Source organism: Glycine soja, chromosome 4 (assembly GCF_004193775.1).
Source record: "Glycine soja cultivar W05 chromosome 4, ASM419377v2, whole genome shotgun sequence".
In the NCBI taxonomy this organism is placed as follows: domain Eukaryota; kingdom Viridiplantae; phylum Streptophyta; class Magnoliopsida; order Fabales; family Fabaceae; genus Glycine; species Glycine soja.
In genome coordinates, this window is record NC_041005.1 from 25313616 (window position 1) to 25332558 (window position 18943).

General features: G+C 30.4%; 2 protein-coding genes across 2 annotated transcripts; both read left to right on the top strand.

Moving 5' to 3' along the window:
- The first annotated feature begins 452 nt into the window (after window positions 1–452).
- LOC114410691 lies at window positions 453–2160 on the top strand. Its single transcript, XM_028374638.1, has 4 exons — window positions 453–507; window positions 659–1516; window positions 1614–1757; window positions 1936–2160. Exons 1-4 carry the CDS (start codon window positions 478–480, stop codon window positions 2158–2160), a joined length of 1257 nt encoding a protein of 418 aa, XP_028230439.1. The 5' UTR covers window positions 453–477.
- A 9591-nt stretch (window positions 2161–11751) lies between these two features.
- Window positions 11752–13460, top strand: LOC114410692. Its single transcript, XM_028374639.1, has 4 exons — window positions 11752–11806; window positions 11958–12815; window positions 12913–13056; window positions 13236–13460. Exons 1-4 carry the CDS (start codon window positions 11777–11779, stop codon window positions 13458–13460), a joined length of 1257 nt encoding a protein of 418 aa, XP_028230440.1. The 5' UTR covers window positions 11752–11776.
- Window positions 13461–18943: the final 5483 nt, after the last annotated feature.

Genomic DNA, 18943 nt, shown 5'->3' on the forward strand with positions numbered 1-18943 from the left:
TTGTGAGATAGCTAATTTCGTGCTTTAAAGGAGTTTAATTTGTTGGTTAATAAGTAATGTATACACATTCCCCCACATTTGGATTTATAATTAAAAGAAACAGAAAACTAAAACAAAAGTTTACCATGAAGAGGGATTGAAATTATTATAGAAACTAATTCTTACATAAAGTATCAATTGACACCAATTATTGTACCCATAAATAGATCTAAACAGCTCCTTAATGATTTGTAGTTTCATAAAAGTCACTAACAATTATTAACAAATTTTGTTCAAATCATTACCTGTAGATTACAAACACATGCTTTAGCGACAAATGGAAATAAACATTTTACGTGTGTATTAAATCTACATTTAGTTGTGCCAGTTATATTGCTACAAAATCTTCTATTATAAAAGCACCATAGAAGACCATCGTATGTACACCAATTTATCTAAACAATTGCTTTAATTTTCAACAAAGACCACATCTTCATCATGATCAATCCTTTGTCTTCTTCTCATATGGTAAGCAATATACTTTTTTTTCATACTTACTTATCAATCTACCTAATCTTTGAATCATGTGTTTGAATTATATGTAATTGAGCTTACCTTAAAAGAATAACATCATAGACAATTCATTACTAATTTTGTGACACTACTTGTTTATGTTCAGGTTAACATGGAGTTTATCTCTAATGCAATGATACTTTCATTCTCAATACTATTGTTGCTACCAAGTACATCATATTCACTATATCAAAAGCCTGAAAATCATATCAAGACAGCTATTTTTGTAACTGGGAGTTTTGAAATGGGACCAGGATCAATTGCAACAAAAACATTTGAGAATATAAAGTTTCCAAGAGGTCATGTTGGAATTAAGAGTTTTGATGCGGAACTAGTTGACCAAGAAGGGAACTCTATACCTTCGTATGAAACTTACCTTCATCATTGGTTTGCAATAAAGTACCACCAAAATATTACCATGTCACCTAATCCTAAGCTTCTTCGTCGTCCTGAGGATGCTTTTTTCCAAAGAAACGAAGGCACATGTAATGGTGGCATTCTTCCACATTATTGGGGATTTGGAGTAGAATCACGAGGAACAACCTCAAAAATTCCCGATCCTTTTGCTATAGAACAAGGTAACCCAACAAAAATTAAAAATGGATATGAGGAGAAATGGTTGCTCAACATCATGGTCATTGATACACGTGGTGCACAAGATAAGAAAGCTTGCACTCAATGTAGATGTGACCATATGAATCTCCCGAAGGACTTTTATAATGTCACAAGGGATATACATAACCAAAGATTGACTACAAATTATAAAGGAGGTCTCTTTTGTTGTCAGGACAACTTACAATGCAAGCAAATAGAGGGTTTTCAAGGTTCAAGGAGAATGGTTTCCTTAAGATACAAAATTAGTTGGGTTGATTGGAACATATACCAAATACCAGTTAAGGTTTACATACTTGATTCCACCGACAAAGTGAGGTCAAATGGTTCCAAAATACTTCATGATTGTCTGGTAGATAAGTTTTTCAAGACAGTACTTTATGATAAAACAATATACTTTTCAATCTTATTAGAGTGAGTGAACAAAAGTAAATCTTAATTCCTTGCAGGCAGAGTATACCATTCCAGCTGGTGGTGGTGGTGATTCTCCTCATGTCCAAAAAGCAAACATCCCAATGGAAAATGGAGGTTATCTAATTTATGGCACTGCTCATATGCATTCAGGTGTTGTAAATGCAACTTTATATGGACAGGTGATGAACAGTATTTTCGCCATTCTTATAAACCATTTGTTATTAGTTACGTATTAATTTTGTGAAACTTTTTGTGAATGACTTTTTATTCAATAAATTTTCTAATTCCATATCATTGTAAAAGGTCATATATAACAATGCATCTTCAACTCTAAAATTTATGTTCTCTACCATTTAGGATGGAAGGACTTTATGTACATCAACACCAAAATATGGAACAGGAAAAGAGGCTGGAAATGAGAAAGGTTATCTCATTGGAATGTCTGTTTGTTATCCACAACCGAGTTCAATCAAGATTCATGATGGTGAAATTTTGACTCTAGAATCTAGATATAAAAATGAGTTTCGTACTGGAGCTATGGGACATTTCTACATCTATTTGGCAGAGGAACTACCACAATGATATTTAAAATGTAATTTTAAATTATTCATGTCCCTTCACTTAGTGCTTTATTTTATTTTGTGATAGTTGGTTCATGACAACATAAACAACAACACTCCTTTTGTCCATATCTCAATACGGAGTTCTTTTTCTTTTCTTTTTATATTCCATCGTATGGTGCATACAAGAGGAATGAACAAAAGACAATAGAGATGACATAATTTTTTTCCTTTCAATTGATATTCAAATGTCCGATTGTTTAAAGGAGTATTATGCATTTTGCTCTAAACATGCTTTTTTTATGAACACATTTCAAATTGAACCCACAAACTAATTCTTAGGTATTTCTAAATAACATATATTTTTAATTAGTTGTCCTTTTATACTTATAATTATAATTTTGTCATACATTTGGTTATATGCTTGAACATTTTCTCTTACTTTTTAACAAGAAAAGATCAACATTATAGGTCATTAGGAGCATAATAAAGATGATGACAATGACGATATATTAAAAGAATATAGATACATAATTTATTATCATATTCAAAAATCAATTTAAAAGAGGATATTTTTTTAAGCAAAGGATTGCAAAAGCATCATGATAAAACCCTATCATTCCAATTATGTCGGCACCATAGGGGCAATCAATCATATGCCCGCAAACCAAATTTGTTCATCAAAAAAGGAAATAACAACAAACATAGGAGGACATAAAACCAAATCCATGCAAATAAAAAAAATAGCAAAACCTATAATTAGGCATATTCAACTTATCTTGAACAGAAGTATCAGCAATAAAAGCTTTGGACTATATCCCACCATATGATACCTTGTGCATGTAAACCACGATTCGCTATCTATTCATACAATAATTTCGTTCACACAAATATGGGAGTTATGGAAAGAGATTCACTTAGTATATGACAAAAAATTAATCCATCTATTTTGAAACCTCCACGGCACTTGGAGATGAGATTGAAAACTTGTGCCAATGACAATGAGTCACCTTTCAACCATAATTGATCCGGACCTTTGCCTTGTGCTATTTCAATAGCTAAAAATGCAACTTGCAAATCAGCATGAAAAGCAATTGAAATATCCAAAAGAGTGCGAGAAAAAACCCAAAAAAGCACCCCTAATTACGAAAAATTCCCCCACTAGTTGAAGGCCCCAGACAACTATTTGTTGCACCATCAATGTTGCACTTAATCCATCCCTTTTGAGATAACTTTGTGGACAATGTGCTCATACTGAAAAGGGCCACTTTCACACCTAACTTGGTTCCTATTATACCAAATAACTAATGATGTGTACAACTAAAGAAACGTGCACATCCTTGACCTATGAGCTAATTGAATTGCAGCAAGTATGAAACAGGTCCATAGCAGAAGAAAAAGACATGCCTACCTTGCAATAAGTGACTAAGCTAGTTCCAAAGCTTCATTGCTAAGGGACATTCCTGAACTAGTTGTTTGCATTATCAACAACAGCTCCACAATGAGAACAAATAGAGGCAAAAAAAAAAAAACCTACGTTCAAATTATCATCCGTAGATGAACAATCATGAATCCATCTCCAAAACAAAAAGGATTTGATGGCGAGATTCCTTTTTACGTAAGATCTATGCCAAGATAATGACTGCAAGTTAGTTTGGCAGAAAGAAAACACTCCTTTAAAAATCATGTTTCCTAAATTTGAGGGGATCCAAATGGGTTATCTATGATCTCTTCTAAAGGAATAAGAAAAAATTTAATGTCTTCCGCTAGCTAGGAAAGATAGTGTGAACTCTTGAGGAGGCACCCAACATTTATTCCTATAAACCCTTCAACCATCGGCTGGAATGAGTTCGAGTCAACTCTAGAATATTTTGAGTGATTGTTGTCGGTTCTTCAAGCCAATTATCTAGCCAGAAGAAATGTAATAAGATCTCCAACTAACCAAATGAATGTTCCATAAAATTCCAAAAAAAATCCTTGATCCCTGTCCAAATAGAAGATAAGATATATGATTCCCCAGGAAGTACCAACCTTAAGAAATCTAGAATAGCACAAAAAGCTCAAGGCTCATCTGAAGTGGCTAAAGACCAAATTAGCTTCATAATTGCAACCTTATTGATTAACTTTAGTGATTTAATCAAAGGCACCCATCTCTAAAGGAGATCACCTTCTTTTTTTTCTCAGGATACTGTGAATAATTTTCTCTCATCAATATCACCAATACAAATGAAATTTTGAAGCCACATATCAAGCATCTTCAATGTAGCTATAGGCCAAGAGTAAATGTGAAAACTATATAACACCTACTCTACACAACTGTTTAATCAATCGTACTCTCCCATAAAGAAGAGCAAAAACCTTCCAGGAGCTTAAAAGAGGGGCACACCAAGATAAGAAAAAGGAATAGATCCTTTAGAAAATCCAAAACATTTTTAAAAAGGATATTGAATTTAGAAACAATATTAGAAAAACATTCAATTATAAAAATTTAGACAAAAATATCCTTAGTTTTCAACTACTATTGGCATTAATTGTGCCACTATCTACCAATAACAATATATTCTATCCTTTAGACCTCGACCAAAATATTTTTAATGACAAATGTGTTTTTTTAAGGCAAGTATTTATTAATCTTCTTAACTAGATATAAGAGTATTATAAAAAAAATAGCTATATAAAGTCAAAAGAATTACTATTTTGAAAAAATGAACTCTAAAAAGACTACTATTTTGAAACGGTGAGATTAATTATACTATTATCAATAAATAACACACAAAAATTTTCATGTAAAGGATGTCACAATTTTCTATCAACAAAAATCTAAGTGCTCATGGTAAAAATAATATTATAAATTATTTTAGTAAATTTTTATTGTTATTTAATAAACATATTTTGAAATTTCAAATTAACTAAATTAGGGTTATTGTTTAATTCAAAATTAGGAATCTAGCTCCAATATTATATAACATAAATGCTTATTTATGTATAATTAAATTTTAAATAAGTGAATATTTTCTAATATAAGTTATATTGTAATTAGAAAATTGCAATAAACATATTTAATTATATGGGTTAAGTTTGGGATTTAAATTGCAATATAAGATTACTTGTAATTATTGAAAATTTAATATTGAAATTCAATTTAGAGATAAAGATATTGAAAAGAAAAGAGGCTGAAATATTGAGAATATCTAATAGAGAAAATGGGGAGAGTGAGAATCTCATTTTCCAAATTATGTATTCTTACAAGTAGATATGTTAGTGAAATTTTAATGAATAAATATTTTTCATGTTAGATGTGTATTTTCTATTTCTTTTGAAAAAAAAACAAAAAAGTAATCACCAATAATATTTGATTGGACGTGGAAGCAAACTTGTATTCATATGAAGAAGCATATTTATTTTGTTTCATTCTTTAAGAGAGACAAGCCTAACATGTTTGATTTTGTAAATCATATCATATAAAACAAAAAGTATTTAAAATTTTATTTGGCATTAAAAAGACACTGCATAATATTGTGAGATAGCTAAATTTCGTGCTTTAAAGGAGTTTAATTTGTTGGTTAATAAGTAATGTATACACATTCCCCCACATTTGGATTTATAATTAAAAAAACAGAAAACTAAAACAAAAGTTTACCATGAAGAGGGATTGAAATTATTATAGAAACTAATTCTTACATAAAGTATCAATTGAACACCAATTATTGTACCCATAAATAGATCTAAACAGCTCCTTAATGATTTGTAGTTTCATAAAAGTCACTAACAATTATTAACAAATTTTGTTCAAATCATTACCTGTAGATTACAAACACATGCTTTAGCGACAAATGGAAATAAACATTTTACGTGTGTATTAAATCTACATTTAGTTGTGCCAGTTATATTGCTACAAAATCTTCTATTATAAAAGCACCATAGAAGACCATCGTATGTACACCAATTTATCTAAAAATTGCTTTAATTTTCAACAAAGACCACATCTTCATCATGATCAATCCTTTGTCTTCTTCTCATATGGTAAGCAATATACTTTTTTTTCATACTTACTTATCAATCTACCTAATCTTTGAATCATGTGTTTGAATTATATGTAATTGAGCTTACCTTAAAAGAATAACATCATAGACAATTCATTACTAATTTTGTGACACTACTTGTTTATGTTCAGGTTAACATGGAGTTTATCTCTAATGCAATGAATACTTCATTCTCATACTATTGTTGCCTACAAGTACATCATATTCACTATATCAAAAGCCTGAAAATCATATCAAGACAGCTATTTTTGTAACTGGGAGTTTTGAAATGGGACCAGGATCAATTGCAACAAAAACATTTGAGAATATAAAGTTTTCCAAGAGGTCATGTTGGAATTAAGAGTTTTGATGCGGAACTAGTTGACAAGAAGGGAACTCTATACCTTCGTATGAAACTTACCTTCATCATTGGTTTGCAATAAAGTACACCAAAATATTACCATGTCACCTAATCTAAGCTTCTTCGTCGTCCTGAGGATGCTTTTTTCCAAAGAAACGAAGGCACATGTAATGGTGGCATTCTTCCCACATTATTGGGGATTTGGAGTAGAAATCACGAGGAACAACCTCAAAAATTCCCGATCCTTTTGCTATAGAAACAAGGTAACCCAACAAAAATTAAAAATGGATATGAGGAGAAATGGTTGCTCAACATCATGGTCCATTGATACACGTGTGCACAAGATAAGAAAGCTTGCACTCAATGTAGATGTGACCATATTGAATCTCCCGAAGGACTTTTATAATGTCACAAGGGATATACATAACCAAAGATTGACTACAAATTTAAAGGAGGTCTCTTTTGTTGTCAGGACAACTTACAATGCAAGCAAATAGAGGGTTTTCAAGGTTCAAGGAGAATGGTTTCCTTAAGATACAAAATTAGTTGGGTTGATTGGAACATATACCAAATACCAGTTAAGGTTTACATACTTGATTCCACCGACAAAGTGAGGTCAAATGGTTCCAAAATACTTCATGATTGTCTGGTAGATAAGTTTTTCAAGACAGTACTTTATGATAAAACAATATACTTTTCAATCTATTAGAGTGAGTGAACAAAAGTAATCTTATTCCTTGCAGGCAAGAGTATACCATTCCAGCTGGTGGTGGTGGTGATTCTCCTCATGTCCAAAAAGCAAACATCCCAATGGAAAATGGAGGTTATCTAATTTATGGCACTGCTCATATGCATTCAGGTGTTGTAAATGCAACTTTATATGGACAGGTGATGAACAGTATTTTTCGCCATTCTTATAAACCATTTGTTATTAGTTACGTATTAATTTTGTGAAACTTTTTGTGAATGACTTTTTATTCAATAAATTTTCTAATTCCATATCATTGTAAAAGGTCATATATAACAATGCATCTTCAACTCTAAAATTTATGTTCTCTACCATTTAGGATGGAAGGACTTTATGTACATCAACACAAAAATGGAACAGGAAAAGAGGCTGGAAATGAGAAAGGTTATCTCATTGGAATGTCTGTTTGTTATCCACAACCGAGTTCAATCAAGATTCATGATGGTGAAATTTTGACTCTAGAATCTAGATATAAAAATGAGTTTTCATTTTTTTAAAGCCTATTGTAGACTATTCTAGAATATTTTAAATACATAATTCACATCTTGTGAATAATAATTTCTTTTCCTTTTTTTCCTAGAACATATCCGGTCACTTTCTCTAGATTTTATTAGGACTATTCTTACTTACAAAGTTCTCCTTTTTCCTATATAGTCACTAAAAAAGAGCTATCATAAAAGGAAACGTTTTAAACTTTAAACAATATGTCTATCTATTTTGAGCATGATTCCTGTTTTTCCAATCGTTAAACTTATTATTTAATGGTAATTATCATCATTCTATTTAGAGAGAAAAAAAATCAGTTTTCTTTTACTTTTCTTCTTATAGTGCCTAAGGTAGAATGATGTTGTGTAACGGTTCACACTCTTTAAGAATAGGTTTTTAGACAATTTATTTATTTATTATTATTTTTATACCGTTTATAATTCATTCAAATAATTACCTTAATATCTAAACTTAAGTTCTCAGTTTAAATTCTTTTTCTTTATCATAATATCTAAACTTGAGTTCTTAGTTTAAATTCTTTTTCTTTATCTACCTATGGAAAGTTAAGTATTTTATCCCTTTTAACTTCGTTATCTGTTTTGAACCCATTCAATAGGACTCAAACAGTCCCTATATGGCTCACAATTCTACTCATACAATGATATCAAAATCTCAAATGATTCACGGTTGGTACTTTATAACTTTGCAAGAATAGGCATAATATATATCTATAATAATCTTTCTACTTTAACATGTAAAAACAATAAGCATGTATAGACTTATATAGCTTAGCTTCCATTTCGGGTATCATAAGATCCAAACTTCACGCTAATTTTTTTTCCCTATGCGCATAATGATCCCACCAACTCCAGTATGCATTTTCTTTTTCTCTTTTTCCTTGCGAAAACATATTAAGATCATATCTTCTATCACCAAAACAATAACACTCAATATTTTCCTATTTACACTAAGCAACCAATGTAAAGGAGACAAACAAAGAGTCAGCTCCCTTACCTCAAAGAGATGCTAAAAGATAGAGGTTTAGATGAGTGATAGGTGAAGAAATTTATCACTTTGGATAGGGTCTTGAATAAATCATCATTAATTTAGCAACAAACCATTCCCACGAACAACATAGAAAATAGAAATGGTTAGGAGAAAGGAAAATGTCCATATTTGATAAGGGAAAGGGAAGAGAAAGATTAAGAATAACTTAACAATAGTATATATCAAGCGAAGAAAAGAATTACATGTTTTTAGCTTTGGAATACTCCTTGAACTTATAATTATGAAATTGGAAGTGTATGTATTTTGAGAAGTGAAAGAAGAAGAAATATGAAGGAGAAGAGGTACTGCGGACGTCACCGTACATAACATAATAATAGAAGAATAAGTAAGAAGATGTGGTTTGCTTCAGTAATTTATAAGCCTATGTATGTATGTATGTATTTATAGTTTACTTCTACATAAGAAATCTATCATTGCCTAAAACATTTACACCTGCACCTCCTTTGCAAGTTGCTCCACATTGCACATGGACTATCATGACTGCATCCAACAATTGTACACATGTTGCATGGTGGCATCTCTTTTATTGCACCATCTAATTTTTGTCTCTTAGCAATAAAGTTATAATATTTTTATTACATCTATTTGCATAGAACACCTCTTGTAACACATTTATTATAAAATCAAGTGAATGAAATTGAGTGTAGCAAATGCCACATTTTCTGTGTTTTTTCTTTGACCGTAAAACAAGTGCTAATCAATTTTTTTTTCTTTTTAATTGTTCTCACTGTTGTGTATTCTTAAACTGGTATTGTATAAGTCAATTTTGTTTCTAATAAAATTTTCTATTGAATCTTACACACAAAAATTTCACATATTTATTAATTATTCTTTAAAATTAAATTAAACTAACTCTTATAATTATTTTCAATCACTTTATCATGAATTAGAAAAATCACAATGTTACATTACACGGTAATCATACTAATTATAAAACATTAACTATTTTATGCATTTAAGAAAGTTGGTTAATTTAATTTTAAGCAATAAATTTGTTTGTAATTGTAATATTTTTTTTAAGAAACCCTTAAATAATTAATGTATATGGAGAGAGAATATTACTAGTGGTCTTTAAATTCTTAAAATTAAACTCTTTCTTTTTTCAATCATAAGAGAGAGAAAGAGACAACCGATAGCATTTATGATACATGCACTAAAATAATTAAGGTTATTTTGATAAAATATAATTCTTGCAACGGCCAATTAGAACAGAGTCATATGAAAATAAATAAGGAAATATCTAAATAATCTTTTAGAAAAGGGGATGAAGGGACTATAATATTCGTTGGAAAAAATATTTTCATTAAGTTTAGAAATTGTATAATAAAAATACATAATTATTTTTTAGAAATATACTTTATATAATATAATATACACTCCCTCTATTTTAAAATAATAGTCTTTTCAAGTCATGCATACATATTAGAAAACATTCAATTATAAAAATTTAGACAAAAATATCCTTAGTTTTTCAACTACTATTGGCATTAATTGTGCCACTATCTACCAATAACAAATATATTCTATCCTTTAGACCTCGACCAAAATATTTTTATGACAAATGTGTTTTTTTTAAGGCAAGTATTTATTAATCTTCTTAACTAGATATAAGAGTATTATAAAAAAAATAGCTATATAAAGTCAAAAGAATTACTATTTTGAAAAAATGAACCTAAAAAGACTACTATTTTGAAACGGTGAGATTAATTATACTATTATCAATAATAACACACAAAAATTTTCATGTTAAAGGATGTCACAATTTTCTATCACAAAAATCTAAGTGCTCATGGTAAAAATATATTATAAATTATTTTAGTAAATTTTTATTGTTATTTAATAAACATATTTTGAAATTTCAAATTAACTAAATTAGGGTTATTGTTTAATTCAAAATTAGGAATCTAGCTCCAATATTATATAACATAAATGCTTATTTATGTATAATTAAAATTTTAAATAAGTGAATATTTTCTAATATAAGTTATATTGTAATTAGAAAATTGCAATAAACATATTTAATTATATGGGTTAAGTTTGGGATTTAAATTGCAATATAAGATTACTTGTAATTATTGAAAATTTAATATTGAAATTCAATTTAGAGATAAAGATATTGAAAAGAAAAAGAGCTGAAATATTGAGAATATCTAATAGAGAAAATGGGGAGAGTGAGAATCTCATTTTCCAAATTATGTATTCTTACAAGTAGATATGTTAGTGAAAATTTTAATGAATAAAATATTTTTCAATGTTAGATGTGTATTTTCTATTTCTTTTGAAAAAAAAACAAAAAAGTAATCACCAATAATATTTGATTGGACGTGGAAGCAAACTTGTATTCATATGAAGAAGCATATTTATTTTGTTTCATTCTTTAAGAGAGACAAGCCTAACATGTTGATTTTGTAAATCATATCATAAAAACAAAAAGTATTTAAAATTTTATTTGGCATTAAAAAGACACTGCATAATATTGTGAGATAGCTAATTTCGTGCTTTAAAGGAGTTTAATTTGTTGGTTAATAAGTAATGTATACACATTCCCCCACATTTGGATTTATAATTAAAAGAAACAGAAAACTAAAACAAAAGTTTACCATGAAGAGGGATTGAAATTATTATAGAAACTAATTCTTACATAAAGTATCAATTGACACCAATTATTGTACCCATAAATAGATCTAAACAGCTCCTTAATGATTTGTAGTTTCATAAAAGTCACTAACAATTATTAACAAATTTTGTTCAAATCATTACCTGTAGATTACAAACACATGCTTTAGCGACAAATGGAAATAAACATTTTACGTGTGTATTAAATCTACATTTAGTTGTGCCAGTTATATTGCTACAAAATCTTCTATTATAAAAGCACCATAGAAGACCATCGTATGTACACCAATTTATCTAAACAATTGCTTTAATTTTCAACAAAGACCACATCTTCATCATGATCAATCCTTTGTCTTCTTCTCATATGGTAAGCAATATACTTTTTTTTCATACTTACTTATCAATCTACCTAATCTTTGAATCATGTGTTTGAATTATATGTAATTGAGCTTACCTTAAAAGAATAACATCATAGACAATTCATTACTAATTTTGTGACACTACTTGTTTATGTTCAGGTTAACATGGAGTTTATCTCTAATGCAATGATACTTTCATTCTCAATACTATTGTTGCTACCAAGTACATCATATTCACTATATCAAAAGCCTGAAAATCATATCAAGACAGCTATTTTTGTAACTGGGAGTTTTGAAATGGGACCAGGATCAATTGCAACAAAAACATTTGAGAATATAAAGTTTCCAAGAGGTCATGTTGGAATTAAGAGTTTTGATGCGGAACTAGTTGACCAAGAAGGGAACTCTATACCTTCGTATGAAACTTACCTTCATCATTGGTTTGCAATAAAGTACCACCAAAATATTACCATGTCACCTAATCCTAAGCTTCTTCGTCGTCCTGAGGATGCTTTTTTCCAAAGAAACGAAGGCACATGTAATGGTGGCATTCTTCCACATTATTGGGGATTTGGAGTAGAATCACGAGGAACAACCTCAAAAATTCCCGATCCTTTTGCTATAGAACAAGGTAACCCAACAAAAATTAAAAATGGATATGAGGAGAAATGGTTGCTCAACATCATGGTCATTGATACACGTGGTGCACAAGATAAGAAAGCTTGCACTCAATGTAGATGTGACCATATGAATCTCCCGAAGGACTTTTATAATGTCACAAGGGATATACATAACCAAAGATTGACTACAAATTATAAAGGAGGTCTCTTTTGTTGTCAGGACAACTTACAATGCAAGCAAATAGAGGGTTTTCAAGGTTCAAGGAGAATGGTTTCCTTAAGATACAAAATTAGTTGGGTTGATTGGAACATATACCAAATACCAGTTAAGGTTTACATACTTGATTCCACCGACAAAGTGAGGTCAAATGGTTCCAAAATACTTCATGATTGTCTGGTAGATAAGTTTTTCAAGACAGTACTTTATGATAAAACAATATACTTTTCAATCTTATTAGAGTGAGTGAACAAAAGTAAATCTTAATTCCTTGCAGGCAGAGTATACCATTCCAGCTGGTGGTGGTGGTGATTCTCCTCATGTCCAAAAAGCAAACATCCCAATGGAAAATGGAGGTTATCTAATTTATGGCACTGCTCATATGCATTCAGGTGTTGTAAATGCAACTTTATATGGACAGGTGATGAACAGTATTTTTCGCCATTCTTATAAACCATTTGTTATTAGTTACGTATTAATTTTGTGAAACTTTTTGTGAATGACTTTTTATTCAATAAATTTTCTAATTCCATATCATTGTAAAAGGTCATATATAACAATGCATCTTCAACTCTAAAATTTATGTTCTCTACCATTTAGGATGGAAGGACTTTATGTACATCAACACCAAAATATGGAACAGGAAAAGAGGCTGGAAATGAGAAAGGTTATCTCATTGGAATGTCTGTTTGTTATCCACAACCGAGTTCAATCAAGATTCATGATGGTGAAATTTTGACTCTAGAATCTAGATATAAAAATGAGTTTCGTACTGGAGCTATGGGACATTTCTACATCTATTTGGCAGAGGAACTACCACAATGATATTTAAAATGTAATTTTAAATTATTCATGTCCCTTCACTTAGTGCTTTATTTTATTTTGTGATAGTTGGTTCATGACAACATAAACAACAACACTCCTTTTGTCCATATCTCAATACGGAGTTCTTTTTCTTTTCTTTTTTATATTCCATCGTATGGTGCATACAAGAGGAATGAACAAAAGACAATAGAGATGACATAATTTTTTTTCCTTTCAATTGATATTCAAATGTCCGATTGTTTAAAGGAGTATTATGCATTTTGCTCTAAACATGCTTTTTTTATGAACACATTTCAAATTGAACCCACAAACTAATTCTTTAGGTATTTCTAAATAACATATATTTTTTAATTAGTTGTCCTTTTATACTTATAATTATAATTTTGTCATACATTTGGTTATATGCTTGAACATTTTCTCTTACTTTTTAACAAGAAAAGATCAACATTATAGGTCATTAGGAGCATAATAAAGATGATGACAATGACGATATATTAAAAGAATATAGATACATAATTTTATTATCATATTCAAAAATCAATTTAAAAGAGGATATTTTTTTAAGCAAAGGATTGCAAAAGCATCATGATAAAACCCTATCATTCCAATTATGTCGGCACCATAGGGGCAATCAATCATATGCCCGCAAACCAAATTTGTTCATCAAAAAAGGAAATAACAACAAACATAGGAGGACATAAAACCAAATCCATGCAAATAAAAAAAATAGCAAAACCTATAATTAGGCATATTCAACTTATCTTGAACAGAAGTATCAGCAATAAAAGCTTTGGACTATATCCCACCATATGATACCTTGTGCATGTAAACCACGATTCGCTATCTATTCATACAATAATTTCGTTCACACAAATATGGGAGTTATGGAAAGAGATTCACTTAGTATATGACAAAAAATTAATCCATCTATTTTGAAACCTCCACGGCACTTGGAGATGAGATTTGAAAACTTGTGCCAATGACAATGAGTCACCTTTCAACCATAATTGATCCGGACCTTTGCCTTGTGCTATTTCAATAGCTAAAAATGCAACTTGCAAATCAGCATGAAAAGCAATTGAAATATCCAAAAGAGTGCGAGAAAAAACCCAAAAAAGCACCCCTAGAATTACGAAAAATTCCCCCACTAGTTGAAGGCCCCAGACAACTATTTGTTGCACCATCAATGTTGCACTTAATCCATCCCTTTTGAGATAACTTTGTGGACAATGTGCTCATACTGAAAAGGGCCACTTTCACACCTAACTTGGTTCCTATTATACCAAATAAGCTAAATGATGTGTACAACTAAAGAAACGTGCACATCCTTGACCTATGAGCTAATTGAATTGCAGCAAGTATGAAACAGGTCCATAGCAGAAGAAAAAGACATGCTACCTTGCAATAAGTGACTAAGCTAGTTCCAAAGCTTCATTGCTAAGGGACATTCCTGAACTAGTTGTTTTGCATTATCAACAACAGCTCCACAATGAGAACAAATAGAGGCAAAAAAAAAAAAACCTACGTTCAAATTATCATCCGTAGATGAACAATCATGAATCCATCTCCAAAACAAAAAAGGATTTTGATGGCGAGATTCCTTTTTTACGTAAGATCTTATGCCAAGATAATGACTGCAAGTTAGTTTGGCAGAAAGAAAACACTCCTTTAAAAATCATGTTTCCTAAATTTGAGGGGATCCAAATGGGTTTATCTATGATCTCTTCTAAAGGAATAAGAAAAAATTTAATGTCTTCCGCTAGCTAGGAAAAGATAGTGTGAACTCTTGAGGAGGCACCCAACATTTATTCCTATTTAAACCCTTCACCATCGGCTGGAATGAGTTTCGAGTCAACTCTAGAATATTTTGAGTGATTGTTGTCGGTTCTTCAAGCCAATTATCTAGCCAGAAGAAGATGTTAATAAGATCTCCAACTAACCAAAATGAATGTTCCATAAAATTCCAAAAAAAAATCCTTGATCCCTGTCCAAATAGAAGATAAGATATATGATTCCCCAGGAGTACCAACCTTAAGAAATCTAGAATAGCACAAAAAGCTCAAGGCTCATCTGAAGTGGCTAAAGACCAAATTAGCTTCATAATTGCAACCTTATTGATTAACTTTAGTGATTTAATTCAAAGGCCACCCATCTCTAAAGGAGATCACCTTCTTTTTTTTCTCAGGATACTGTGAATAATTTTCTCTCATCAATATCACCAATACAAATGAAATTTTGAAGCCACATATCAAGCATCTTCAATGTAGCTATAGGCCAAGAGTAAATGTGAAAACTATATAACAACCTACTCTACACAACTGTTTTAATCAATCGTACTCTTCCCATAAAGAAGAGCAAAGAACCCTTCCAGGAGCTTAAAAGAGGGGCACACCAAGATAAGAAAAAGGAATAGATCCTTTAGAAAATCCCAAAACATTTTTAAAAAGGATATTTGAATTTAGAAACACATAATATATCAAATTTTCCTACAAACAAACATTTAGATATAATAAGGAAAATTCATGTCCTCTCAATCAATTTAGTAATTGGAGTTTTAGTAATAGGAGTTGATTTTATGTATGTACACACACATATTTACACATATTTCAAGTGAAAATTAAATTTATTCTCATAAAACATAATTAAATAAATGTTATTTTTTTAGGAGTTTCAATTGATAATATAAGAATATACTACAAAAGTGAAAAATAAAAGTCAAGAAATTAGCAAGAATAATGATAGTTGGTCGTCATTAGTTATAACAAAGATCCTTCAAAAATTTAATTAGTTTAAACGTCGTTGATTAAAATAATATTATTTAAATTCAATTTCAAAATGCACAATCAATGAAGCTTTTTTAGAGTTTTAAAAAAATTGAGTTGTACTAAATTATTTCTAGATGTCATAAATTAATATCAGCAAGTCATTAAGTTAACAATATTGTGATTAGCACTTAATTAAATTTATTAGCCAATTTTCATCTTTAGCTGAATTTTCTGTCACCAATCCGCAACCCTCCTTTCAATTTGTGTCCATTTGTATTAATTGACTATGACTGCAAGTCCACTTAACAATGTTTATAGAAAGATTCAAAAATACTTTATTAATTTATTCAGAAAAAAGATGTAAATTTTTTGCATTTCATAAAGGCAATTGTCAATAGAATTTCATGATATATGGAAATAAAAATTAGTAAATACAAAACTACTGAAATTTATAAAATTTTAAAGTAAGTGCAAGTTTTAGTATAAAAAATATAGGTTAGGAAGTAAACAATGTGCCATCTTCCATCAGACGACACGTGAAGTGGAAAATGACTTACACCAAGAAAACTGACCAAATGATGTTTGAGGCGGCAAAGGAAATTGTTAACAAGATTGTAAGTCACTTTCAATTGTCAATTGCAATTATTTATGTTTATTGTTTGATTGAGTAAACAAATAAATGTGTTCCTTATAGGATTCCATGGAGGAGCAGGCCTCATAGGATTCCTTTGTCGCCCATGAACGTTAAGATGTACTGACTATTGTCATTGGCCGACCAGAACACCCTGGTCGTGTGCGTGTTGCTGGAGCCGATGTCACGATCAAACAATACTTTGGACCAACTCCAAGGACCTCCCACACATGTTCGTCCATGGCTCTGAAAGACATGGAGTAGTTGACGCAAAAAATCAGGGACCAGTTGGAGGAGTTGATCACAAAAAAAGTGACTCGACAAGTAATGTTGTCCTTTAGCCAGATGCAACCCCAGTTTCAATTGTAGATGCAATCACAGGTACTCGCACTACCTCCTGAGCCTGAGGATGGTCGTTCAGCTACTCGTATCAGCACAAAGGAAAATGTTGTCATCTGGTTTTGTTCGTTGCATAATAGGCTAGACTTCCTGAAAGGAATTATTATCAGGTCAGTTATATTTTTCAATACATTTACATTAGCATTAGTTGTGAACATCAATATTTTAATTGTGCAATTCACATCCATGTTTGTATTGAACAATGCTTTGAAAGGATTTGACGATACTCCACAAAGTAAATCCAAGGCTACTGCTAGGTGGATTGTTGTTAAAGTAAGTCATTTAAACAATGCTTCTAGTTATATTTTAATATTGTGTAGACTAATTTGAAATTAACATTGAATATCTAAATTTCATAATGTATTTAGTGTAATAGACAAAAAGGAAGTACTGCGTGCGAGTATTACGTCATGCACCGGATGTCAACTATAATCTTAGGAAGTTTCAAGAATAATTGGAAAATGGTAATTGTTTAATTCAAATGTATTTCATTTTGTTATAATTGGTATTATATATTATTAACTTATGTTTTATTATATCATGCCATATTTCAATGATGCTAGACCATTGAAACCAAAGAGATTGGAGGCGCTTCGCATCCAACAGGCAAGCTACTATTTGAAAGTTGAAAATGAAACAATTAGTGTTTAAGTAATTCTGCAATTGTAGTGTACTTATTTACATTTTTTACAATTCATGTTATATGCACATTAAATATTTTTTTAATTCATAGTAAATATTCAATTTTTAAGGAATTTCTGCTAAAACTTGTTTAAAAACAGACTAAAAATTATTTCTTGTGGTTCTGCTTTTAAATTTGCAGGTTAATTTAGGGTAACTAAAAAAACAGTAAACACATTGAAAAAATCTAAAAAACAACAACGATTTTTACTAAAAACCGACGTTGATGTTTACAAACAACATCAGTTTTCCCAAAAACCGATGTTAACATGCACTCACAACATCAGTTTTTATAAAATCGATGTTATTGTTGAACATACAACATCAATTTTTACCAAAAGCCGATGTTGGTTATCAGAAAAGAACATCGATTTTTAGTGAAAATCGATGTTGTTGGATGACAACCAAAATCGTTTTTACGAAAACCGATGTTAATATACAAATACAACATTGGTTTTTACATCAATTTTGACTTTTTTGACTTTTTTAATGTATAAGTTAATATGAAGATATTTGACTTTTTTTTATAATTCTTACTATATAACATCAATTTTTTGAAAAAAGAATGTTGTCATTTTTATCTCAACATCGGTTTTGGAAAACCGATGTTAACGATATTATTTTCAACATTGATACTTTAAACATCGATTGATAACCGATGTTGATAGTCCTTAATAATCGATGTTAAAATCCTATTTTCTAGTAGTGGGTAAGCTCATAAAATTATGAAAACCTACACTTAATAATTCATACGTCTAAAATATGAAACCTTAATATTCAATAAAGACAATAGACAAGTTTATAAAGCATATACTTCTACAATAATAGTTATGCCATATATGTAGACTCAACTCCATGGAGATCTCCAACATGTGGACAAATCCGTTTGACGTGTCTCTTAAGCATGGTGCAGCAGCAACAACAGGGCGAATCTGCAAAATGACACATGTCAAAGAAAAACCATTGGGGTGACACTAGATATGATCTCAGAGCAATTGGGGCTTCGT

Coding starts and splice junctions, on each gene's coding strand:
- LOC114410692 (XM_028374639.1), top strand. CDS start 11,777: ATGATCAATCCTTTGTCTTCTTCTCATATG. Junction 11,807..11,957: donor CTTTGTCTTCTTCTCATATG/GTAAGCAATATA, acceptor GTTTATGTTCAG/GTTAACATGGAGTTTATCTC. Junction 12,816..12,912: donor AAATACTTCATGATTGTCTG/GTAGATAAGTTT, acceptor AATTCCTTGCAG/GCAGAGTATACCATTCCAGC.
- LOC114410691 (XM_028374638.1), top strand. CDS start 478: ATGATCAATCCTTTGTCTTCTTCTCATATG. Junction 508..658: donor CTTTGTCTTCTTCTCATATG/GTAAGCAATATA, acceptor GTTTATGTTCAG/GTTAACATGGAGTTTATCTC. Junction 1,758..1,935: donor ATGCAACTTTATATGGACAG/GTGATGAACAGT, acceptor TCTACCATTTAG/GATGGAAGGACTTTATGTAC.